General features: G+C 40.9%; 1 protein-coding gene across 1 annotated transcript in view; it reads left to right on the top strand.

Moving 5' to 3' along the window:
• Nucleotides 1-27,081, top strand: part of LOC124604130 (erythroid differentiation-related factor 1) — a 235,027-nt gene that overhangs the window by 128,351 nt on the left and 79,595 nt on the right. Inside the window, exons 13-14 of the mRNA XM_047136452.1 lie at nt 3,928-4,104; nt 4,243-4,466. Of these exons, the coding sequence (XP_046992408.1) occupies nt 3,928-4,104; nt 4,243-4,466 (401 nt within the window). The remainder of the gene's footprint in view (nt 1-3,927; nt 4,105-4,242; nt 4,467-27,081) is intronic.

Below are 27,081 nucleotides of genomic sequence, written 5' to 3'. Positions count from 1 at the left end.
CACTCACGCATGCCCAACAAAAGTATTCTCAAATTGAAAAAGAAGCTTTGGCCATTATTTATGCTCTTCATAAGTTTGGTGTTTTCCTCTATGGATCCAAATTTCATTTTATTACGGATCACAAACCACTTGTTTCCTTGTTTCATCCATCATCGTCACTTCCCAGCAAGGCTGCACACCGCCTCCATCGTTGGGCTCTTTACTTGTCTCGTTTCAATTATGAGATTCATTTCCGGCCGACGGCTCAACATGCGAATGCTGATCACTGTCTCGCTTTCCCTCTACTCTTGTTACTGATAATGGTCCGCAATTTGCCTCTTCCGAATTTGCGGATTTTTGTGCTTGTCACGGCGTTACGCATGTCATGGCCCCTCCATTCCATCCACAATCAAACGGTGAGGCTGGTCCGCACATTTAAGGCTCAGATGCGGAAACTCCTTACTTCTTCTGCTGCTGATGAAGCGCTTCTCCAGTTTCTGGCTTCTTACCGTTTCACCCCCATGGGCGACCACAGCCCGGCTGAGCTCTTACATGGCCGACAGCCCCGTACGCTACTTCATCTTCTGCGGCCTTCCACCTCATGGCCGCGGGTGCCTTCGCTTGGCCAGTTCACCAACAACGACCTTGTCTGGGTATGGGGATATGGCAAGTGGCTAAAATGGAGTCCAGGCAGCATCTTACGACACCATGGCCGACGCCTGTATGAAATCCAGATGGACACGGGTGTTGCAGTGTGTCATTCGGACCAGCTTCGGCCTCATGTGCTGGCATCGCCTGTTCTGAATGCCGCTACACCACCTTCGGCTCTACCTGATGCTCGGGATCTTGGCATCTCTCATTGCTCACAACGCAGCCCTCTCACCGTCATCTCGGTGCCAGTACAAGAACGGACGCCACCGGGAGACGTGCCCATGCAGGAACCGGATGACCATCATCTGTTGGAGCCAATCTACTTGCCTCCTTCTCCTACGGACGCCAACACATCGGCCATGTCTCCTGTTATATCAACTGGACTTGTCGCAATGGGCAGATTGGTGCACAGGGCCCCAGCCAGTTCGACCCCTACGTCTCCTGTCATCTCGTCCCGGTATCATCGGGGACACTTCCGTCCTTACAGGAAGCCTCCTCCTCGAGACTTTACGGCCAGTCAAAGAACACCTATGGACGTTAGCACTCTACAGGCTGCCTCCATCAAGACCAGTGCAAAAATTGCAAAGGGGGGAGAAGTACTGTGACTCGCCGGTCATTCAAAGTGCCGCCGCGCAATTACGCGCGTCTTCTACATGCGGCGCTGTCTGCCAGCCATGCAGCAGCCGCACAACCTAAGCGGCCAGCCAGCCAGCGGCCGCTAGACTTGGACTCAGTGCTCATTCGAATGTTACCATGTTCACATGTATTGCTTTGTCAACTTGCTCAATGACTTATATGTGTTGTATCGTTTTGAAATATATGTGTTCAAGTTGATGTTATAACAGTCTGTCTGTGCAATATCTGTGTAGAATCTTAGGGGTGGCATCTGTAGGAAGTACGCAAAATATTCTATTAGGTGTAGCATTTGCCCTAGTCTACTCGTCTGCAACCATAAAAGATTTTTCTCAACAACTGCTAAATAAAGTTTCCTAAGGCACATATGCATATTTAAGTTCTTTTTGAAATCATAAAAATAAGTAAGTAAAATCATTGTTTTGGATTTGGTTACTGACAATTTCTAATAGTCTTATATTGTTGACACTTGCAGATAATGGTTAAACTGAATGCTGCTACCACCTGTGTGTCAGTGGACCAGATCCAAGTCATTCTCAGCACTTTTAAATATCCTCTTCTACATTTCTCCAGATACACGAATATTTTCCCTTTTCGCTAAACATCTAATTGTTCACTTTGTGTTTAATTCCTATTGCTGCTGTAATGGGCAGTTTGGGAATGTTGGAAGGAAAGTAAGTCTGCACAGTGGACTTTGCCTTCTTCTCAGTACAGTGCAGATGGTAATTCCTGTGGTTGATAAAAATAAGTCACATATTTTAGATACACTAAAGTGAAATCAGAAATTCATAAATATGCCCCAGAATGAAAGGTTGCACTGAATCAGATTAACAGGCATGGCAGGCCATACAATCTCATTTTACACAAATATGTGAAAGGTAAGGATTTTTTTTTTTCCAAACTGTGGAGTGGATTGGAAGGATGTAGTACATTGCTGAAACCTGTTATAAATTTGGGCCACAGAAAACTTATAATATTTATCTGAGTTCACAGATATTTTCACACCACATTCCTCCATAAAGCACAGGCCTAGAACAGGTTGTTCCAACTGTGCCCCATAGGCCACGAGCCCTGCTGGGACCCATAAACCCACTAGCAGGCTGTAGTAGTTAGTTGAAGCTGCCTACCAAGTAGCCTGTTACACACACTCTGTGTGTGCACCATCCACATGTGGCCAATCCTGACCACGTGGACCTGACTGTTGTAGAACTGTCGCATAGGCTTCTGCCTGGTTGCCCTTCCCTAGTTTCCACCTTCAGCCCACCCATGTCCAGCCCACCTGTGCCCATGGGCAACCAACTGCCCACTGGTGAGTACACAAGTTAGATCAGCCTAGCCTTGTCCAAATTTGACTACAGCATATTGAAACACTGGGCTACAGATTTTCTGAAACTGTCAAGCAGGAAGTGAAATGAGTTTCATGAATGAATTGACACAGCAGTTAATACACATCATTTGCATTTAGGAGAAAAGGGTTTAAAATACCCCTTCAGCCATCCAGGTTTAGGTTTTTGATGGTTTTACAGAATCAGTTCAAGTCAACATTGAATGGTTCCTTTTTATTTTTATACATTTTATGGCCTTCATTGGACCATTCTAGCCAACTTTATACAAAAAAAATTTCAGTTTCCTGTCAGCCCAGTACTTCTTCATTCTCTCAGATCTCATCCTTCTTCCTTCATCGGAAATCCCCCTTCCTATTGTCTGTTTGTTGATTCTCGTTTGCAGTCTGGTTTGTTTGGCTGTGAGTTTCCCAATTTTGTCAGTTTCCTTTACATAAGCCATGATTGATTTCCTTTCCCATCTAATGTTGAGGTGAAATTAAATCTTCTTCCTTGCATAAAGAATCTGCAATGTTACTAATATGGCCTAACAAGCAATGTTACAATGTCTTTATGTGCAGAGAATTCTCCCATATTGGGGAAGCTCCATGTAAGATTAACATTTATTTTGTAAATGTTAAATGCTGTGTGGAATGAAATAAGAGTGCACTAGTTAAGAGTAAGAAGGGGGGGGGGGGGGACAATTTTGCCGTATTGAACTGTCTTTTTCCATATGGCAATCCTATGTGAGGCTTAGAGCATTGACGTTTGGAATATGCCACCTGTAAACACCTGTAATGCCACAGTGAAATAATTCAATGTGTGGGAGTTTGTTTCAGGAAATGGACATGATCAAACCTTAAATTAGGTCATAAATGGAGAACTTGAGTGATATAATAATACTTCAACAGTGTTCAAACATATTATGATATAAAACAAACATATTATCACTTGAATTGGTACACACATGATCATTGATGAGAACATTCCAGGAGAACTCGATAATTGCTCAATTTTAGAGAAGGCAGTGACCAAATCTAATCTAAGAATTATGTTGTTTAGTTGTGTATGATCATGTTAATTGCTGTGTTGTGAGATAAAATTCTGAGCAGTAGTATTTGCTTTTCTTCTAAATTGGAGGATTTTTCCAATGATTCCATTTACTTTTACTTCCTCAAACAATATGTACATTATTAATTAGAATATTTTCTGCTTAAGTACTACTGATGTTGTTACGTGTTTCATAATTTGCCCTGACATTTTTGAGAACTTTGTGAAATTTTATTAATACTTTTTAAAAATCTGTCCACATTATTAATTAATATCGTCTTTCTTTGGTTAGAACTGAAGCCATTGCCAAGTGAAATTGTTAGTATGGGGCAAATGTTAGCAACTTCATGTAAATGCTATCAAAGGGCCCTTGAGGTGCAAGTATTCCAGCAGCAGAAACACAATCTCATGAGACGTCTTGGCAACGTCCATAATGAACTTGGCGTGCTGTATATGAACCAGGCTGCATGTAAGAGCTAAGTGGACACATGTCATTAATAACATAATAATAAAACTTTGTGAATGATCTTAAAATGTATTAAATTTTTCTGACAAATTTAGAAAAAAAAAATACTGTATGTTTCCTTACGAAAATATGTGTTTTCAGCATTATTCCAAGAACGACGGAATACAGATGAATTTGAAGGTCTGCTGGCACAGTCGCAACATCACCTGGGGCAGGGTGTACAGGCATTTGAAGCCGTAAATGATGTTGCAAATATGGCTTTGTTGTTGTCTAATACTGGACGTTTGATGCGTACCTGTGCCCACCTGTACACACCTGAAAATCGCACTACTCTGTCAAGTGAAGAGAGATATTACTACAATAAGGTTCGTGTGGATAAGTATTCTATGTAGGGCGGATATCAACATACTAGAGAGCATGATGTATGTGATGAGCGAATGAGCAATTAGACGTATAGTGGAGTACTATAGTAGATGTAAAAACTGTCTGATGAACACACAGTCTGAGTGCAGTCAGTGATTAATGCCCAGCTTACACATCTGCTGAGTAAATAGATCTGATAACTAGTTAATTTGATCGATTTGTGTTTACTTTTGGCTTTTGAGGCAGAGCTACTCAACTTCATTTATTTTGTATGCAAGCATTTGCCATCTTTTATGTACATATTAGTTGGCATTGTTGCATGTGACTTAGAAAATATTGCAGTCCGTATTTCAGTTGCTCAAGCACAGCACTGCACAAGTATCGAAGGGCGAACAGTGACACCAGCTTGGATGAATGTGGGAAAGGGCATGGTGAGCGGGCAGCAAATTTCATTGTGCAGCCAACCAAGGGAATCTGTACAACATACTTAGCTTTTTATGGACATATACCACATTCAAACCACAGTTTGCCCAAATCCATTTGAGTTGACTTTAAAATTGGACAAATACGTAACAGTAGTATATATTTGTGCAAGAGATGGTAAAAGTCTAGACAGGGCCGTGTAGCATCCTTAACATTTTTCTGCAGTAGTGTTATCAACTTTCACCTTGAGGTATGAAAGGAACAAAATGGGGTGTGTCAGCTGCTGGTTCGATGCAGCCAGTGAGAGAGGGGTGGGCAGACAACACATTTGGAAGCTAGAAACATTGTAACATTCTCATGTCAGTATAGAACCAATACCTGATAAGTATTCGGCAAATAACAGCAGTGTTCTCAGAACCCTTCATAACTATGACCTCAGAAATCACATTAAATTAGGAGGGAACAGCCAAATATTTGTGACATTGAAGATATAAATTTCACAATGATGTTATTAGGATGATGCTGATGATTAAAAATAGGCTTAAAGATAATCAGGATAAAAATTAATGTAACAATTTCTTTAGTTTGTTTTATTTCTCCTTGTATCATCAAATTGTAGGCAGTAAATTAATGACCTAAGTTTAGAATAGGTATAATGCCAAAGTTTCAGGCAGATGCTTTATGCCAGTAGAAAGTTTGTAATTTTGATTAATCAGATTTTGTTGAAAATCAATTTTTACTGATTAGCCTCTTTCAAAATGGGGGGGGTCTTATATTCAGAGTCATCTTATACATGGATAAGTATAGTATCTCTCGGCGCATTGTTTTTTAATAACAGAAATATAAAAAACAACAGTACAAAAACAGTGCCTTTCCCAAGCCACACTTGTCAAATTTGACTAGCACAATGTAATCTAACAAAGGCAGTTGTGTAACTGGTCCATGCAGGAATTATGTTTGGGTTTGTAATACGGGGCACAGCTTTATTAAAGGAGAAAGTTGTGCTTGCTGGTATTTCATTGTTAAAATGTTGAAATCAGTTTCAGAAAATTATTCAAGGACTTTTACAACAGTAATGGCTAAGTTATTTAGGCAATCTATGATGCGAAAGAGAAATGGGATATGAGTAGGGGAGAATACAGACAGTGAGTGCAGTTTTTCACAAGAAATACACTGTATTCCAATCCTGGAGGACTGAGACTCAGATCATCTTCTATTCATCCAGATTTATGTTTCCCACAGTAATCTTAAGTTGGTGAAGATTATTCCTATGAAAAGGACATATCTGATTTCCTATTCTATCCTTGTTTGACCTTAGCTTTTTGTCTTTCTCAAATTACTTTATCATTGTTGATTTTTCCCCTTTGCCTAAAGAGAGAGAAGAAAGAAGAAGAAAAGTACCTCATGTAAGTGTTTATAGCTTCTTTTTCACACTGTCAGACTGTAAAAATAACAAAGCAATAATCATTATGTTGTCAATGTAATGCCTTGTTAAAATGTGCCCAGCCCCAAATGGTCAAGCATAAATGACACTATATAGTTGCTAAATTAAGCTAATATGGTACAGTGAGACACTAGAGTAAAAACAGCAATTTGTTCCTGTAAATTAAACATTCAAACTTCATGTTGAGAAAATCTGCTGATCAATTGACAGTGACATTTTTATTGTCAAACAACAGTATCATTCATTATGTAATTATGTCATCTTCTGCATTCAGGAAGCGATGTTTTGCAAGAAAAGTGTTTTAAACCTCTCCAAAGGCTGCTGCCTCTTCCAGACTGAAATAAGGAGTCACCTTACTTTGTGGAATTGAACTTATTTTGACTCTTGTAAATTATTTTGTGTGTGCACAGTGTGCCTACTGTAGCTTCCCATTTTCCTTTCTTTGTTATTTTTCACACTCTTTATGGCTTTGTTGTTGTTATGGTATATGAAAACTGATAACCATTTTAAGGTGTATACACTCCAGGAAGTCTGGGCAAGAGCTGGGAGTTTTTGAGAATTCTGGAAATTTTTGATTATTTTAGTTTTCAGTTAAACTTTTGAAACTTCGACTGGTAAGAACTGATACTCTAAAAAAAACATTTACTTTATCCCATACTTCCATACTGAAGCAGTAAATCATAAACAAGAGAATAACACTAAATGAAACTTTAGTTGCAATGGAAATGCGCTATTTACAACAAAACACAGTGCACACACTCTCCTGACAGCAAAACGTGTCAAAGGCTTTAGGATGAAGACTGCAGTACTTCATAACAGTAAATGGCTTTCGATGAGCATGCGGTCACAATTGTTCACGTTTTTCTAAAGGACCCCACACATGAGTGACGGAATGCAGTGATCCATCACATGGGTGACCGGATGTTTCGTACATGGATCTTAAGTGCGTGGGCAAATCGCAGTAATGTGTCGCTGATCACTGCCCGTGTAGAAATCCAAGGCAATTTGATGGATCACTTGTAATTTGTGGACACAATATTACTGCCTGGTTGGTGAACGGCAGTGTGTGACAATGTGGCTGCAACTTGTTTCTTTACTTATTATTGTGGTTGTGCAGTTTAGTTTCATTTCACATGGACCACCTTGAGTAAGAAATTTATAGTTACCCAGGGGTCGTGGACTAGTGTGAGAAGTGAAGTGGAAGTAGAATTAGTGGGAAGTTCATAGCAGTAGTTGCTATACTATGGGCTCCATCATATGATTTTGAGTTATGTATTATTTAATTATACGCATTATTATAGTTCTTAACTTCTAAACAGAATGACATATCTACTGTACTGTCAAGAGGACATTTTGATACAACTGTTAAGGGAAAATCTAATATAAAACTACCTACACTCAAATCCCTTATCATTTCCTATAATCAAATCCTTTCTCCAAAAATTTTTAACAAGAGTTAAGGTAATCAGTAGTGCTGCTATTGACAACATCTCTATAGACACAGCAAGTAAACTGCATAAATAATTGCTGTTAAATTGTAAGACTAATGAATCAAAAGGAATTGAGTACTAATAAGCATAATATGAAATGTAATGGCACACAGGATAGATGTACACAACCCATTCAGTGTCAGTGAAGAAGTAATACATTTTGTAAAGTATAGTTCCCAAGAAAAGCATTTCAAAACAACTTTTATAAATAATAATTCTCATTTATTTTAAATTTATGTTCTGCAAGGATTCCTGGGGATATGGCAATCAGTTGCAACTGCTGCTAAATACAGCAGTTCATTTTCCATAACAGAATTTCTTGACCCAGTGACATTTGTAATACTGACTGAAATTGCATGGAAATCACTCATGTGTAGGGTGTCAAGGGAAGCAGTAGATTACTGGCAATATTGCATTCAACGAATCACTGTCATCCATCACTTGTGTATGGGGTCCTTGACGTTCAATCTGGTCTTCAGTCCAGACACGGGTTTGATGCAGCTCTCCATGCCCTTATATCCTGTGCAAGCTCCTTCATCTCCCAGTACCTACTGAAACCTACATCCTTCTGAATCTGTTTAGTGTATTCATCTCTTGGTCTCCCTCTATGATTTTTACCCTCTACGCTCCCCTCCAATACTAAATTGGTGATCCCTTGATGCCTCAGATTATGTCCTACCATTCGATCCCTTCTTCTAGTCAAGTTGTGCCGCAGATGTCTCTTCTCCTCAATTCTATTCAATACCTCCTCATTAGTTATGTGATCTACCCATCTAATCTTCAGCATTCTTCTGTAGCACCACATTTCGAAAGCTTTTATTCTCTTCTTGTCTAAACTATTTATTGTCCACGTTTCACTTCCATACATGGCTACACTCCATAGAAATACTTTCAGAAACGATTTCCTGACACTTAAATCTATACCCGATGTTAACAAATTTCTCTTCTTCAGAAACGCTTTCCTTGCCATTGCCAGTTACATTTTATACCTTCTCTACTTCGGCCATCATCAGTTATTTTGCTCCCCAAATAGCAAAACTCCTTTACTACTTTAAGTGTCTCATTTCCTAATCTAATTCCCTCAGCATCACCCAATTTAATTTGACTACATTCCATTATCCTCGTTTTGCTTTTGTTGATGTTCATCTTATATCCCCCTTTCAAGACACTGTCCATTCTGTTCAGATGCTCTTCCAGGTCCTTTGCTGTCTCTGACAGAATTACAATGTCATCGGCGAACATCAAAGTTTTTATTTCTTCTCCATGGATTTTAATTCCTACTTCGAATTTTTCTTTTGTTTCCTTTACTGCTTGCTCAATATACAGATTGAATAACATCGGGGATAGGCTACAACCCTGTCTCACTCCCTTATCAACCACTGCTTCCCTTTCATGCCCCACGACTCTTATAACTGCCATATGGTTTATGTACAAATTGTAAATAGCCTTTCACTCCCTGTATTTTACCCCTGCCACCTTCAGAATTTGAAAGAGAATATTCCAGTCACATTATCAAAAGCTTTCTCTAAGTCTACAAATGCTAGAAACGTAGGTTTGCCTTTCCTTAATCTTTCTTCTAAGATAAGTCGTAAGGTCAGTATTGCCTCACGTGTTCCAACATTTCTACAGAATTCAAACCGGTCTTCCCCGAGGTCGGCTTCTACCAGTTTTTCCATTCGTCTGTAAAGAATTCGTGTTAGTATTTTGCAGCCGTGGCTTATTAAACTGATAGTTCGGTATTTTTCACATCTGTCAACACCTGCTTTCTTTGGGATTGGAATTATTATATTCTTCTTGAAGTCTGAGGGTATTTCGCCTGTCTCATACATATTGCTCACCAGATGGTAGAGTTTTGTCAGGGCTGGCTCTCCCAAGGCTATCAGTAGTTCTAATGGAATGTTGTCTACTCCAGGGGCCTTGTTTCGACTTAGGTCTTTCAGTGCTCCGTCAAACTCTTCATGCAGTATCAATCTCCCGTTTCATCTTCATCTATATTCTCTTCCATTTCCAAGTACATCTCCCTTGTATAGACCCTCTATGTACTCCTTCCACCTTTCTGCTTTCCATTTTTAGTGTAGTACTGGGTTTCCATCTGAGCTCTTGATATTCATACAAGTGGTTCTCTTTTCTCCAAAGGTCTCTTTAATTTTCCTGTAGGCAGTACCTCTCTTACCCTTAGTGATATGGGCCTTTACATTCTTACATTTGTCCTCTAGCCATCCCTGCTTCGCCATTTTGCGCTTGCTGTCTATCTCATTTTTTGAGACGTTTGTATTCCTTTTTACCTGCTTCATTTACTGCATTTTTGTATTTTCTCCTTTCATCAATTAAATTCAGTATCTCTTCTATTAGCCAAGGATTTTTATTAGCCCTCATCTTTTTACCTACTTGATCCTCTGCTCCCTTCACTATTTTATCTCTCAAAGCTTCCCAGTGTTCTTGTACTGTATTTCTTTCCCCCATTCTTGTCAATTGTTCCCTAATACTCTCTCTGAAACTCTCTACAACCTCTGATTCTTTCAGTCTATCCAGGTCCCATCTCCTTAAATTCCCGCCTTTTTGCAGTTTCTTCAGTTTTAATCTACAGTTCATAACCAATAGTTTGTGGTCGGAGTCCACATCTGCCCCTGAAAATGTCTTACAATTTAAAACCTGGTTCCTAAATCTCTGTCTTACCATTATATAATCTGTCTGAAACCTTCCAGTATCTCCAGGCTTCTTCCATGTATACAGCCTTCTTTCATGATTCTTGAACCAATTGTTAGCTATGATTAAGTTATACTTTGTGCAAAATTCTACCAGGCGGCTTCCTCTTTCTTTCCTTACCCCCATTCCATATTCAGCTACTATGTTTCCTTCTCTTCCTTTTCCTACTATCGAATTCCAGTCACCCAAGACTATTAAATTTTTGTCTTCCTTCACTATCTGAATAATGTCTTTTTATCTCATTATACATTTCATCAATCTCTTCGTCATCTGTGGAGCTATTGGCATATAAACTTGTACTACTGTGGTAGGTGTGGGCTTCATATCTATCTTGGCCACAATAATGCGTTCACTATGCTGTTTGTAGTAGCTTACCCACATTCCTAATTTTTTTTATTCATTATTAAACGTACTCCTGCACGAGACCTAGTAGATTTTGTATTTATAACCCTGTATTCACCTGACGAGAAGTCGTGTTCCTCCTGCCACCGAACTTCACAATTCCCACTAATCTAAATTTAACCTATCCATTTCCCTTTTTAAATTTTCTAACCTACCTGCCCGATTAAGGGATCTGACATTTCACGCTCCAACCCATAGAACGCCAGTTCTCTTACTCCTGATAACAATGTCCTCTTGAGTAGTCCCTATCCGGAGATCCAAATGGGGGACAATTTTACCTCCGGAACAATTTACCCAAGAAGACGCCATCATCATATAACCATACAGTAAAGCTGCATGCCCTTGGGAAAAATTACGGCTGTAGTTTCCCCTTGCTTTTAGCCATTTGCAGTACCAGCACAGCAAGGCCGTTTTGGTTAGTGTTACAAGGCCAGATCAGTCAGTCATCCCCTGCAACTACTGAAAAGGCCCCTCTTCGGGAACCACATGTTTGTCTGGCCGCTCAACAGATACCCCTCCGTTGTGGTTGCACCTATGGTACGGTTATCTGTATCACTGAGGCACGCAAGCCTCCCCACTAACGGCAAAGTCTATGGTTCATGGGTCCTTAACAGGTCGCAGAAAAATATTGTGAATGGCGGTTTGAGAAGCGTTACTTTCAGACTAAATTTCTTTTACACAAGGTGAATTATGTTACTTGTGAGAATGTGTGTTGGTTTTGTTAACCATAGAGAATTTGACTCTTATTCCAAACTTAACATTTTGAGGACCAGTTACATAGAAAAGTTTCAGACCCAGAAAAAAAATTAAAAAAAAATTGTAATGCATCTATCTCCAAATCTTACTGTGTGATGTGTGTGCGTCACACAATGGCTGTTATCTGCCATACAGTCCTGGAGCCAACACTCTTCACTGAAAAGCCATGTTATGTACCACACTTCTGCCCCTTTTTCTTATTGCGTGAAGCACTGAATCACGTACCATTCAAGGTAATATCTTTATAGGTTGCTTATTAGTAGCTGCTTGGCAGTGGATGCAAGTAATGGATTTTGTACTGTGAATAAATCCTAATACACTCAGAAGATAGGCTGCAAAGGGTGTCGTTGGCTGATGAGAAATATCTTAGAACCTCTTCAACGCTTGATGGCTTGTGGCAGTCAGTATGTGAGCTTGTTTTTTTTTTTTTTTTTTTTTTGTGCATAGCACATAGTATATCAATTTGTATGTGATTTGAAGCCCATGAGAACCAATGTCCTGGATGTATATAGTAAGACATTAATGTCCCACACCACCTTATCACCTTTCTGCACTCACTCGGTGGTCAGATATTGAGTCTTAGCTTCTCAGCACATTTTGCTTTCTTGTGCAGTTTTGTATCAAGTTTAATTGATGTACAGATACTTCTAATCACATCATCTGTCAGAAGTGGAGTTATGGCCATAGTGAGTCAACATGTTTTATGAAATAAGTCAAGTTTAATAATCTTTCCACAACAGTATGAAATTAGATTTCTGATAGCTATATATACACCATGTGATCAAAAGTATCTGGACACCTGGCTGAAAATGACTTAAAAGTCCTTGGCACCCTCCATCAGTAATGCTGGAATTCAGAATGGTGTTGGCCCGCCCTTAGCCTTGATGACAGTTTCCACTCTCGCAGGCACACATTCAGTTAGGTGCTGGAAGGTTTCTTGGGGAATGGCAGCCCATACTTCACAAAATGCTGCACTGAGGAAGGTATCGGTATCAATGTCAATTGGTGAGGCCTGGCACAAAGACGACGTTCCAAAACATCTCAAGAGTTCTATAGGATTCAGGCCAGGACTCTGTGCAGGACAGTCCATTATAGGGATGTTACTGTTGTGCAACCACTCTGCCACAGGCTGTGACTTATGAACAGGTGCTCTATCGTGTTGAAAGATGCAGTTGCCATCCCCGAATTGCTCTTCAACAGTGGGAAACAAGAAGGTGCTTTAAACATCAATGTAGGCCCATGCTGTGATAGTGCCACACAAAACAAAAAGGAGTGCAAGCCCCCTCCTTGAAAAACATGACCACACTGTAACACCACCACCTCCGAATTTTACTGTTGGCACTACACACGCTGGCAGATGACGTTCGCTGGGTATTCGCCATACCCATACCTACACCCTGCTATAGGATTGCCACAATGTGTACCATGATTCATCACTCCACACAACGTTTTCCCACTGTTTGCACTCCTTCCACCAAGTGAAGCATTGTTTGGCATTTACTGGCATGATGTGTGGCTTACAAGCAGTCGCTCAGCCATGAAATCCAAGTTTTCTCACCTTCCACCTAACTGTCATAGTACTTGCAGTGGATCCTGATGCAGTTTGGAATTCCTGTGTGATGGTCTGGATATATATCTGCCTTTTACACATTATGACCCTCCTCAACTGTCGGTAGTCTCTGTCAGTCAGCAGACGAGGTCGGCCTGTATACTTTTGTGCTGTACATGCCCCTTCACGTTTCCAATTCACTATCACATCAGAAACAGTGGACCTAGGGATGTTTAGGAGTGTGGAAATCTCGTGTACAGACATATGACACAAATTACACCCAATCGCCCAAGCATGTTCGAAGTCCGTGAGTTCCGTGGAATGCCCCATTCTGCTCTCTCATTACTCTAATGAGTACTGAGGTCACTGATATGGAGTACATGGCAGTAGGCAGCAGCACAATGCACCTAATATGAAAAACGTATGTTTTTGGGGGTGTCTGGATACTTTTGATCACACAGTGTATGTAAGAAAATAAGCAAGACATTAGAGACAAAGCAACAAATTGATACAAATTTTGTGTCTTGGAAAGATTAGAAATAAAATGGGACTCATGGACAAATATTTCTCTCTCTTTAATGAAAAGAAACATTTTAATGGACAATAAATGGAGGGTCAAAGGAATATTGAGCCAACATGTCATATAGTCGTTCTTTCACTTTAGCAAGCTGCTAAATATGAGGCATATCAGTGGGCGATGTGTGAGTGTTAGCTTCTTGCGGAAAATTTTACTTTTCGTGTAGAAAATTAAAACTCACCATTTTTAGATTTGTGTGTATTCTTTGCTATGCAGTGTCCCTCATTTGGTTTTGAGGAAACTATTCAATAAAAAAATGATTTCTTTTGCATCATGTAGCCTCACATAATGGCTTTCCTTTTGTTATTCCTCATAACTGCTGTGATACTTCGAAATTAATTAGGCCAGCACACATTTTGCAGAATTCACAGTAAAAAATGTAGTCGCTGGCCAGTTTACATTTGGTGCATTTTTGGTCATACGTTGCTGCACAGCAACTGTAGAAAACACATTAAAATTGTTTTTAAAGGTGGAAGGAGAGCCGTACCTCTCCCTAGTCTTGAGAAAATAGATGATAATATATTTACAGTTTGTTGCTATGGGCTACAATATGTCACTTCTGAGGGTGTGATGTAGTGCTATGCAGAATTGTGCTCGTGTTTGTCTTTTGTATCTGGTTTATGAAGTCAGTTACAGTCACACTCTTAGCTTAACATTACATTAAAAGTTATTTTCAGTTTTAAATTGGAGATAGACAATAGCAGATCCAGTGTCAGTGTTGCCTACATATTGTGTGCATCATTTTTTTCTTCTCTGCATTTACATTCCATCCTGGATTTTCCATTGTTTGATTTGTTAATTTCATTGTTCCATGTTGAAATGGCTCTGAGCACTATGGGACTCAACTGCTGAGGTCATTAGTCCCCTAGAACTTAGAACTAGTTAAACCTAACTAACCTAAGGACATCACAAACATCCATGCCCGAGGCAGGATTCGAACCTGCGACCGTAGCGGTCTTGCGGTTCCAGACTGCAGCGCCTTTAACCGCGCGGCCACTTCGGCCGGCTGTTCCATGTTGATGTTGCATTACAATATGAATACTTCATTGGTAACAATTATAATATATATGTCAGAGCATGAACAACTAAGTTAAATATAGAATATCTAAAAATCATTGAACTAAAATGAGCTCAATAAACAATATGCTGCAATTCATAATGACATTGAATTCTAGCTACATTCAAGTTCTAACAGTACTATCTATTTAAACGGACATAGTGTTTAGATCATGAGATGACTGATGGAAGGGAAAGATGATTCTGTGACGTCTGTTGTAGACTCATCAGCCATTTTGTCTGACAGATGTCTTGTCTGGTTTGCAGGTACCAGTATAGAAAATAGTTTTGAGGTGATTGGTGGAAATCATTGTTAAGGTACCATTGACATCAACTTTCAAATGTCTTCTCATCTCAAATGAGTACAGTATATGGTCCATCATATGGTGGCTGCAAAGGCTTGCATGGAGCCTGACAACAGGGCTGCCACAAGTTCTGGAAATGAGGGAATTTAAATCAGGGAAATTTGAAAAAAAAAAAAAAAATATCCCTCATTCTTGCAGCGTCTTGCGTTCCTACCAATCCCCTTGGCTTGCAGTCAGTGCTGCTACCAGTTCTTGCTGCTAGCCTAGCAGCTGCCGACGAGAGGCAGGGAAGTGTGAGGAGTGGTTTGTTTGGCTCTGATTCTCAGAGACTGTTGGTTCATGGCCGGAGACAGTTGTCAGCCGTGCGTGAGTTGTGTCTGAATGATTGTGTGAATGTGTGTGTGCGCTCTCGTTTTATGACAAAGGCTATGGCCAAAAATTTAGTTGTGAGAGTGTGATTGTCTTTTCTATGTTCCTGTCGGCAGCTCAGTGATCATCTTTACAGTGAGTTGCTACCTATCCTCATTAGTGTCGATTTTCAGAGTATTCACGCGAGTTGTCTTTTGCATGGATTGATCACCGCATTCCCATTTTGTCAACATGATGTCTGTGACATGTAAACAGCTGGCCACACAGTCGGCTTCCATGATGGGTGAAAACTGCAGGCCATTTCTGTGGGTATCTCTAACGGATCAGGCCTGCCAATCTGAAGCCCAACATTTCCCACTAATGTGCAGGCGCTGCCCATCGGATCTGGTTTCACTGATCTGCCTGCAGGCCAAGTCTGTTTGCGTGTGACGTAATGTGGCAGATTTTCATGGTTTATCCATGAACTCAGGACTGAAGTGCTCCTTGGTAGGCCAGAGGCCACTGGCAGTGGATTTCAGGAATTGCAACTGCCTCACAGCAAGAGCATTGTACAGTGCAGTGTTTTATAGAATTTTATTTATTCGAGTTCATTTAAGCGCTTTGAAAGTAGTTTGTATATTAGAAAGTATGGATGATAAGAGGAAGAAAATTGTGGCAGTCACTGGCAGCTTGTACGCTATGTGCTCATATTTCATGAAAGAAAACACAAAATGCCTGGAAAATAGCAGACATAACACAGTGGGCAATGACCGACAATAACAAACATAGTCAGGATTGCCACAAGTTCTGGAAATCATCTATGTCAAATCTCTCTTTGCCCAGAAGTGGAATGACATCTGATGCCCTACTGCTCTCAGTAATAAACCACATGCAATCAAGGAGACTACTATGCTTTGGTGCTCTTCCTTCCACTCCACTGCTTTATGCTGTCTACACATTGGTCATACCAGGCTCACCCATTGTTTCCTCCTTTGTAATGAACCGCCCCCACAATATGGTTGTGGAGCCAGACTGATGGTATCCCACATATTTTTGGGATGTTCCCTTCTTTTGAGCCTTCGTGCTAATTATAGTCTTTCTCAATTTTAATATTAGCAGACAGTTCATGGATGGTTGAACAGGTCCTCAGTTTCCTCCATGAAAGTGATTATTTCCAGATATAAGGTTTTGCTTTACTCCTGGAGCAGAGGCAATGTGATTCTGGTTGGGGCCTTTCTTCGCATTTTCCCAGTCTGAGAACCCATGACCACTTCCTTGTGGAAAGACCACTCTTTTTTCAGTTTCTAGATTTGTTCTAACCTTTTATGCCTTTTTCTATATGTGTTTTAACTCTCTTGTTTTATAATTTGTCTCCTCTGACTGAATCCATCCACTTTTAGTGGCCCCTCTTTCTTCTGAGAGTAGCTTTGGAATCGCAGGACTGATTATCTCGCCGTTTGGTCTCATAAACCCTCTCAATCAATTAATCAATCAGTCAATCAGTCAGTCAATCAATCAATCAGTCTCAAAATTTGTCAAGGTAAAATGCTAAAACTTGTCTGGACATCAGGGAAATATCAGGGAATTTCATTTGGGGAAACTTGTGGCAACCCTGAACAAAAACTTGGTTACATTTCTAAAGGTTAGCGAAAATGAAAGGGTGGTGAATATGGTGCTCTCTTAGTGCGACTGCGCGTAATTGGTGAATGTGTGAAAGTAATTTTGGAACACAGTCTGATGCCTCAGTAAGGTTGTTAAGCATATTGCTGAAAAATTAACAAGGTAATCGAATGGGTTGATCATAGAACAATTATGCTGCTGTGGCACTAAAATCTTCCTTGATGGTAGCACAGAGACCTTGTAGGACAATTGGCAGAGCTTTTACACAATAATGCAATTGATAGCATCTTAGAGGCACTTTAAGTGGCTGCTACAAACACTCAGTTACACCATTTGCTGCTGGATGATAAACTGTGATTTGAATATGCCTCAAACAAAACAGTAAGTGGTTTGAGTAGATGTGACTCATAGTGGCTGCCTTGGTTGGTGGTGATGTGAAGAGGGATTCTGATCCATGAAAAAAGCTGGTTGAAACATTTTCAGGAGTGACGTTGACCATAGGAAAATCCTCAGACCAGCAAGTGAAGTGGTTGGTGGTATTTAGGTAGTAGGTATGTCCTTTGGATGGTGGTAACTGTCCGACAGTGTCTATTAAAATTCGTTCAAATCAGTGGTTGGTCGTGCAAGTCAGTGGTTGGTTAGAACAAAAGTGTCAAGAGGTGCACTGATGTGTGGATGATTTTACTACAGTAACAGAACACACACTAATGCACAAAAGCTTTACAGTCTCTGTCCATATTTGACCACGTGAATACTTGCTTAACCAGGTTTGTTGTACTCTGGACTTCAGGGTGGAACAAATCACGCAGCAATGAGATTGCCTGTTGATGAAAGTTCATTGTCACAAATGTACTTGCGTTTGATGTAGAAAGATAACAATACAATGTTCAAAAATGACTGGTTCATAGTCGACTTCATCTGTAATTGTGTCTACATAGGAAAGGATGTTTGCCAGTGTATTCAGTTCCCCATCAGCGTTGATGATACACACCGTGAATTGTGCTCAAGATTTGCAGTTGACGTAGTGATGCTTTGTCTGACCTCTGATTAAAAGCATAAATTACTGTCTTGTAATCAGTGACTGGCATAAACAGTTAGCCTTGAAGCATATGACAAAATTTCTTTGTAGAAGGTTGTGACTTGTGGTCATATGTTGACTAACTTATTTGTGATAGAGATTGTCTCTGAATGAATAATACCAAGGGTTGCCAATTTTGATTTATCTGCTGTTGAAGTGGAGCTTCTATAGTAGTTGCAGATGCATCAACGATCAAAGCAGGAAATGCTTGTGGAACAGGGTGTGCTAAAACTGTGGCCTCAGTGGTAGAAGTCTTCACGTTGTTAAACGTCCACTGTAATCTGTAACTTGGCTTTGGCGAACCTCATAAGAAGTCATTCAATGGAGCAGCCAGAAGTGTGTTACTGTGCACAAAGTAGAGATAATAGGTAGCAAGGCTGAGAAATCTTTGCAACTCTCAGAATGTCACAGGCTGTGGAAAGTTGTTTGTGGCTTCACTCTCTGCTGTGTAACCGAATTCCTTGGACATTAATGCTGTGACCAAGGAACAACTTCTGGTGCTCCAAAAATGTGCTTTGATGGATTGATGACCAAGCCGTGTGAACTGAGGTGCCATTAAGTGATCCATATGGTTTATTTTAAAGTTAGACATCAGCAAAACATGAGAATAGACAAAGCAGAAGATTGCATGTGACGTCATCCATAAAACACTTTGTGCAGCATTGCACAATCCAAAAGTCATTCTTGTAAACTCAAATAGGCCAAATGGAGTCCAGGCAGCAGTCTTAAGTATGTCTTTCTGAGCAACGGGTATTAGTAGGAAGCATATACCAAGTCTCTTGTTGGTAGATGTATTTGCTGTGGATATTTAAGAAGAAATCTTTTTCGTGGTCAGCATGTGGGACAGGATATCACTCAGGAATTGTTCTGGCATTAAGTTGCCAGGAATCACCACAGGAGCACCATCCATTGGTAGTCTTTGGAATGACATGGAGATATGAGGCCCAGCTGCTTTTTGGTGCATGACAGATCAAAAATGGCTCTGAGCACTATGCGACTCAACTGCTGAGGTCATCAGTCGCCTAGAACTTAGAACTAATTAAACCTAACTAACCTAAGGACATCACACACATCCATGCCCGAGGCAGGATTCGAACCTGCGACCGTAGCGGTCGCACGGCTGCAGACTGTAGCGCCCAGAACCGCACGGCCACTCCGGCTGGCTCATGGCATAGCCCTTTGATGCACATAAAAGAGAATTACTGTTTCACTGCCTTCAGTTTCTCTGGTGGCAACTGATGAGATCGAGCATGAACAGGTGGTCCTGACATTGTTAGAATATAGTGAACGGTTAGGTGCAGTACAGGTGCTGGTGTGAGTAGCTACTGAGTGATCTCCTGGATCTGTCTTAAGAAGTTCTACATATGGAGAACTCTAAGTGATCATTCATACTGCAGTGTTGCCTACATTGCATAAATGTCCATGGCTAGCTAGGTTAGTAAGTACTTGTGTCAAGGTGGTGACAGTGGTAGGTTGTGAAATGATAACAGATCTGCTCCAAGGGTGGAGTGTATTATGTCTGCCACTATAAATGCCACACAAACTCATGATGAAGGCTGAAGTATAGTGTATATGTTTAGATTGTGGAACCATCAGCAGCTCAGATACTACAGTCATCCAGTCATAGTTGCTATGGTGAGACATTTGTGTGGATGGGTACACCAATTTGTCGGCACATACGTTCGCCATACACTGCAGTTTCATACAATGTTTCCGTTTGGAAAGCCACCATTACCAACTTCTGTGCACTATTCCCATCTCATATGGGAAATGACATTGCTGACCCTCTGAGCCAAACCATCTACAACACCAGTGTACCTCAGATGAAGGCAAATGGTGGCATTTCATCCATGAGCATTGGTGGCTGGAATGTGGTGTTTGAAGAGCTGTGACTTGTGTGGTAAGCTTAGTGATTTGTACTTGGAATGAGGCCAGGGAGATGTCTGATTTTGAGAATACAGTTGCAACGCATGTGGACGGATACATCAGTATGGTCTGCTGTTTGTGCTAGGGCATCGAGGTTGCCAACACATTTGATGAGTACCTTCCGTGTGTCAGGTGTCAGACAGAAAGTGCAATAGCCATATGTTTGGGAGAATGTCTTCATTAACCCTGTGGTGCAGGTGTCTAATGCAGTGGATAGCTGTTAATGTTGTTTCTTTGGCATTTTCAATAAGTCCTGGGGCTGCAAATGCATACAGTCCACTCCAGTGGACACCCCTGCTACTGGTGCTGTGCCCTGCATGCAGCTGTAGCCTTAGGACTGATAGAAAACACTAAAGGAGAACAGCTGTGCACTGCAGAAGACATGTGCACCACTGGTTTAACAGAATTGCCTGCTGGGGCCCACAGGTGATGCAGCGATTGAGAAAGGGTGCAATCATCTAACTTCTATGTGTGGCCCACAGAAACATGCAACAGAAAACAATATTCACACCAGTTTTTGAGCTCTTGCTCTTTTCCTAGCTGCAGTGAGACTGACTATTGATTATCAATTGAGAGCTCTTGCCTGAACTGATGGAGGTGCTAGAGCAGGATCCGTTAGGTAAGGAGGGGAGAGCAGAATAGTGTAAGGCAGGACTTTCAACAGATGCCTCTGTGGCTGCACAGGATGAGAGGCATTCAGAGGTTAGAGTATGTAAGAGATACAAAGAGGGAGAGGGGTTTGAAAAGGGAGAGAAATGTTCATGATTGAGAGGGAAGATGGGGAGAGACCAGATTGTGGGGAAAAGAGTGGTGAGAGAAGGCTGTACATGATATGAATAAAAAAGAGATTAGGGGAAAAGTAAGGTGAGGCAGTGGGAAACAGGTTAGCAGAGGTTTAGGCCAGAGGGATTGCAAGAGCATAGTATATACTGAATAGACTGTTCCCATCCACATAGTTCAGAGAAGCAACAATTGGGAAATGAGTATCCAAACAGTTCACATAGTGAAGAAGCTGTTAAAGTCATTTGTGTTGTGTTGTACAGCATGCTTGGCAACTGGATGACCAAGTTTGGTGGAGCCGTTCGTGCAAATAGACAGTTGGTTACTTGTTGTGACCGTATAGAATGCCGGGCAATAATTGCAGTATAGCTGATAAATAACATCTGCTTTCACATGTGTCCCTGCCATTTATTGGATGGGGAATACCTGTGATTGGACCGCAGTGGAAAGTGGTGGGTGGGTTATGGGACAGGTCCTGCATGTGGATTGACCACAAGGGGTGACCCTTGAGAGCAGGATTGGGATATGGATGGACAAGGATATTGTGTGGGCTTGAGAACACTATTTTGAGGGGTGTCAGTAGGATTTTGGGTAGGATATCCCTCATGTAAGGGCATGATGAGGTCTATTTGAAGCTATGGTGGAGGAGGTGGTTGAACTTTTCAAGGTCAGTGTGATGCTGGATAATCGGAGGAGAACTGGTCAGTGGCTGGTTAACTGGTTTACTGTTGTCATAGATGATAGTATAGGAGATCTGTTTATGAATTAGCTGAATATGATTTTGTCTGTCAATAAATGCTCTGGTAAGGTTGCTGGTATCTTTTGACAACTTCTGCTTTCCACTGTAGGTGCACCATCCATGGGAAGCAAGGCTGTAAGGAAGATCCTTTTGGACATGGAAGGAGTGATAACTGTCCAAAGGGAGGTACTGATGGTGGTTGGGTACTTGATATGAACAGAAATATTCATGGAGCCATCTGAGAGGTAGGGATCAACATCTGAGAATGGAGTTCAACTTCTGAGAAGGTAGCTCATTGAATTGAGAAGGACCAGGTGAAGCAAATTTGAGAATATTGAGGTTATAATGGGAAGAGCAAAGGTTGTCCGTGCCATGAGTCCAAATAATGAAAATGCCATTAGTGAATCTGAACCATACAAGGTGTTAATAAGTGTTTAGTTGCTAGGAGAGATTCTTCCAGATGGTTAATAAGTTAGCATAAGATAGTGCCATGTGAATACCCATCGAAGCACCATGAATTTGTGTATAGATTTGGTCTACGAAAGTGAAACAATTGTGGATAGAGTGGAGGATTAAGTGAGATGTGATGGATCTAGTGTGAGGAGGACATTGGGAAAGGTGGTTTTGCATGACTGTAAGCCAATGGGCATGGGGGACATTGGTGAATAAGGACATCACATCCAATGTGACCAACAAGGAGTCTTGTGGTATCAGGACAGGAACTGTGGAAAGATGTGTAACGAAGTGAGTATTGTCGTGAATGTAGGGTGAGTTACAAACAGTAATTTGGAGGTGCTGGTCAACAAAAGAAGAGGTTAGTTCTATGGGATCATTATACTGAGCCACAATGGGGCAACTAGTAGCTAAAAGGTCAGATTAGCCGTGGGGTGATGGGGTGGGGGGCAGGGCGGGAGTATGAGGAAGGAGATGGACACAAGTGTCTAGTTTTGGGATGGACGTAAGGCCTTGAGGAGCTGCTGGATGTCATTTTTGACTTAGGAGATGGTAAGGGTCAATTAATGGCTGGTAGTTCAAATGTACAGTGATTGACAGAACCCCTTAGGAAAATGGCAACAAGGGGCAGGAAAGGACACAGGTGCACTCAGTGCATACACCTGGTGGCCTCATTCAACATGTTGAAGATGCTATTCCAGTAGCCATTGTGGGGTCAGAGTGCAACCAAGTGCAGATTGTGGTGCACGTTGAAACAAATGATGCGTGTTGTCTGGGGTCCAAGGTCATGTTTGGGTCATTCCAGTGGCCGATATAGAAGGTTGAGAATACCAGCCTTGTACATGCAGTTTCAATGAAGCTCACAATATGCAGCATTATCTCCAGAACTGATTGTGGCCCTTTGGTTCTGAGTCAAGTGGAAGGACTGAACCAGAGTTGAGGGTTTTGTACGAGTTAGGCTGTGACTTCCTGGACTTTCATCATAGGCTTGAGAACTTTAGGACAACCTAAATGGGTCAGGTGTTGAGCACTACACATCAAAGGCTACTACTCAGGTAGCTCACTCCGTGTAAGGTGCATGCAAGGGTTTTTTAGATTAGGCAACTCTCCACCTAGTCCAGATAATGATAGCTGTGGGGAACCCAAAAGTGTCAGTGTATAAATTTCTCCCACAAGTGAGATTATTAAAATCCTAATGCTTAACTGCCAAAGCATTCACAATATAATGCTAGAATTTAAAATGATCCTGAAAAGCAGTGAAGCTCACATAATACTAAACACAGAAAGCTGGTTGAACCTGAAATAGTTGTTAGATTTTTGGGGAAAATTTAAGTGTATATCAAAAGGATAGGCAAATGGGAACTGAAGGTGGTGTATTCATCACAGTAGACAAGAAACTGTAATCAACTGAGATAGAAATTGAAGCTGCATGTGAGATTTTTTAGGCAAAACTCAGTATCAGAGGTGAGCATCAAATGATAATTGGATCCTTCTATCACCTCCAGACTCTTCTCCTAGTATAACTGAAAACTTAAGACAAAACATCAATTCACTTGTGCGTAAGTTCCCCAATCATACTATAATCATTGGTGGATACTTTAATCATCCAGCAATTAATTGGGATAATTAAAATTTTGCTAGTGGTGGGCGTGATAAGACATCCTGTGAAACTTTACTCAATGCCTTCTCTGCAAACTTCGTAGAAAAGATAGGGAGGAACCTCACTCATGATGGAAATGCATTGCATCTAACAGCAACAAATAGACCTGATCTCTTTGAGAATGTCCACATTGAAACTGGTATCAGTGACCATTCACAGTTGTGGCAACAATGACTGGCAAAGTACAGGCAGAAAGATATGTATGTTCAGTAAACTAAATAAAAAATCTGTAATATCTTATATCAGTGAGGAACTTGGAATTTTCGACACAGGTCAGGAGCATGCAGAAGAACTCTGGCTGAAGTTTAAAAGAATAGTTGACCACACACTGGATAGATATGTACCCAGTAGAACAGTTTGTAATGGGAGGGAACCTCCATGGTATACAGTCATTATAAAGAAACTTCAAAAGAAATAGTGATTGCTGCTTAATAGGTGTAAAACAAAGAATATGGCTATAGATAGAGAGATGAATGACATGCGTTTGGCTGTCAAGAGAGCAGTGCATGATGCCTTCAGTGACTACCTTAGTGGAATAGTGTCAAATGATCTTCCAAAAAATCCAAAGAAATTCTGGTCATATGTAAAGGCTGTTAGTGGCACCAAAGCTAGTGTCCAGTTCTTAGCAAAAGAAACAGGACCTGAAATTGTGGGTGGCAAAGCAAAAGGTGAAATGCTTAACTCCATTTTCAAATGATCCTATACAAAATAAAACCAAAGAGAATTGCCACAGTTTAATCCTTGCACCACTGAAAAGATGAATTAAATAAATAGTAGTGTCAGTGGTGTTGAGAAGCAGCTGAAACTGTTAAAATTGAACAAAAGCTCCAGGACTCGATGAAAAACCAGTCAGGATCTATAATGATTTGCGACTGAGTTAGCCCTTCTTTTGACTATAATCTATTGTAGATCCAGTGAACAAAAACTGTGCCAAGTTCTTGGAAAAGGCACAGGTCACACCCACCTACAAGAAGGATAGTAGAAGTGATCCACAAAACCAATAAAACTACCTCAAATACCCTTGACATCAATTAGTTGTGCAATCTTAGAACATATTGTAAGCTCAAATATAATGAGGTGTCTTGAACACAATAACCTCCTCAATACAAAGTTGCATGGATTCCAAAAACATCGATCATGTGAAACCCAACTTGCATTTTTTTCACATGAAATACTGAAAGCTTTGGAGCAAGGCATTGAGGTTGATGAAGTATTTCTTGATTTCTGAAAAGCATTTGACTCAGTACCACATCTGTGCTTATTGTCAAAAGTACAGTCATATGAGGGTATCAAATGAAATTTGTGGCTGGATCAAGGACTTGTTTGTAGGGAGGGCACAGCATGTTTATCTTGGATGGAGAGTCATCATAAGATACAGAGGTATCTTCGGGTGTGCCCCAGGGAAGTGTGTTGGGACCCTTGCTGTTCATATTGTATCTTAATGACCTTGCAGATGATATTAATAGTAACGTTTTGGCAACTACTTTAAATGATCGGAAATGTAAAATTATGCACTTCACAAGACGAAAAAACATAGTATCCTGTAACTGTAATATCACTAAGTCACTGTTGGTATTGGCTAACTCATACAAGTACTTGGGTGTTACACTATGTAGGTGTGTGAAATGGAATGATCACATATGCTCATTCATGAGTAAAGCAGGTGGTAGACTTCGGTTTATTGGTAGAATACTGGGAGAGTATAATTAATCTACAAAGGAGGCTGCTTATAAATCACTCATGTGACAGGTTCTAGAATATTGATAAAGTGTGTAGGGCTAGTACCAAATAGAACTAATAGGGATGTTGAATGTATGCAGAGAAGGGGAGGACAAATGGTGTCAGGTTTGTTTGATCCATGGGAGAGTGTCACAGAAATACTGAAGGAACTTTACTGGATCACTCTTGAAGATAGTCATAAACTGTCCTGAGAAAGTGTATTAACAGAGTTTCAAGAACTGGCTTTAAATGCTGATTCTATGAACGTACTATAATCCACTATGTATTGCTCGCATGGGGATTGTGAGGATAAGATTAGAATAATTACTGCATGCACAGAGGCTTTCAAACAACATTCCGTACATGAATGGAGTGTTAAGAAACCCTAATAACTGGTACATTGGGTGTTACCCTCCGCCATGCGCATCACCGTAGTTTCCAGAGTATAGATGTACATGTAGATGTAGATGTAGCATCATGTTCATAAGATTTATATGCAGAGCTGTCAGAAAGTTGGTGTAGGTCCTGTGCCACATAGTCACTACAATTCAGACCACTGCGGGGTAGCCTTTATCTGCAGGAAGGATGGTAAGGTCTGGATTGGTTTTCCATAGCAGTGATGTTGAACTCTCTGGGGAGGCTTAGGAAAGGAAGATGAGGCCAGCATAAAAGTGTGGCATTTCTGAAAGATTACCAGAGGACAACTGGATGGAAGTGGAGGAGGATCATGGTTGGAGGAAGGTTGGAAGTGCTTCAGTCAAAGTTCTTTGTGGGGATTTTCATGGCTATTGTCAGTGGGATGTGTAGCAAAGGAATGCTGCCACTGCAGAGAATGAGTAAGGAAAAAAGGTCATTTACAAGACCACTATGGTTGAACTTAGTTATGACTAAGGGGGTATCAGGAGCCATGTGTTTCATGGGGGTTGGAGGAAGCTTTTGGGGATGTGGAAGTTGGCAAGGAATTCGGTGATCTATCATGAGGAAAGGTGAGGGCGTTGGATCAGAATGTCGGGCTTTTTTAGGCTACAGGCCTTCCAAGGGGATGTCTAGCAGCTCCTCAAGACCTTAGGTTCCTCCAAATGTCTGGCACTTTAACCCATCTACCTCTTCATACCAGAAACCCATGCACTTCTAACTTTTACCAACTCGCCAAGCTCCTCAAATCTGATGCTACATTTCTCCCTAGCGGCTCTCCCATGATCCTATTCGAGAAGTTCAAGAGGATATTTAGCAGGTCCTCAAGACCTTATGTTCTCCTGAATGTCTGGCAATTTAACCCAACTCCCTCCTCATACCAGAAACCCGCTGCACTCCTAACTTTTGTCTACTCCCCAAGCTCCTCAAATCTGACCCTGCATTTCTCCCTAGTGGCTGTCCCATTGTAGTTGGATCTAATGCTCCCACAGAATGAACCTGTTCCTTTGTTAACCAACACCTCCAAACTATTGTCCATAACATACCATCCTATATTCAAGATGCCAAACCCACCACATCTTTCCTAATCCTGCCAGCCAACCACATCGTGACCCACAAGTATTTCTTTTTTGCAGGGCAAATCTAGAAACAAATTCATGGTACTTCCATGG

This window comes from Schistocerca americana, chromosome 1 (genome assembly GCF_021461395.2).
Source record: "Schistocerca americana isolate TAMUIC-IGC-003095 chromosome 1, iqSchAmer2.1, whole genome shotgun sequence".
NCBI lineage: Eukaryota > Metazoa > Arthropoda > Insecta > Orthoptera > Acrididae > Schistocerca > Schistocerca americana.
The sequence above is the reverse complement of the archived record's forward strand: the minus strand, read 5'-3'. Positions and strand labels throughout refer to the sequence as shown.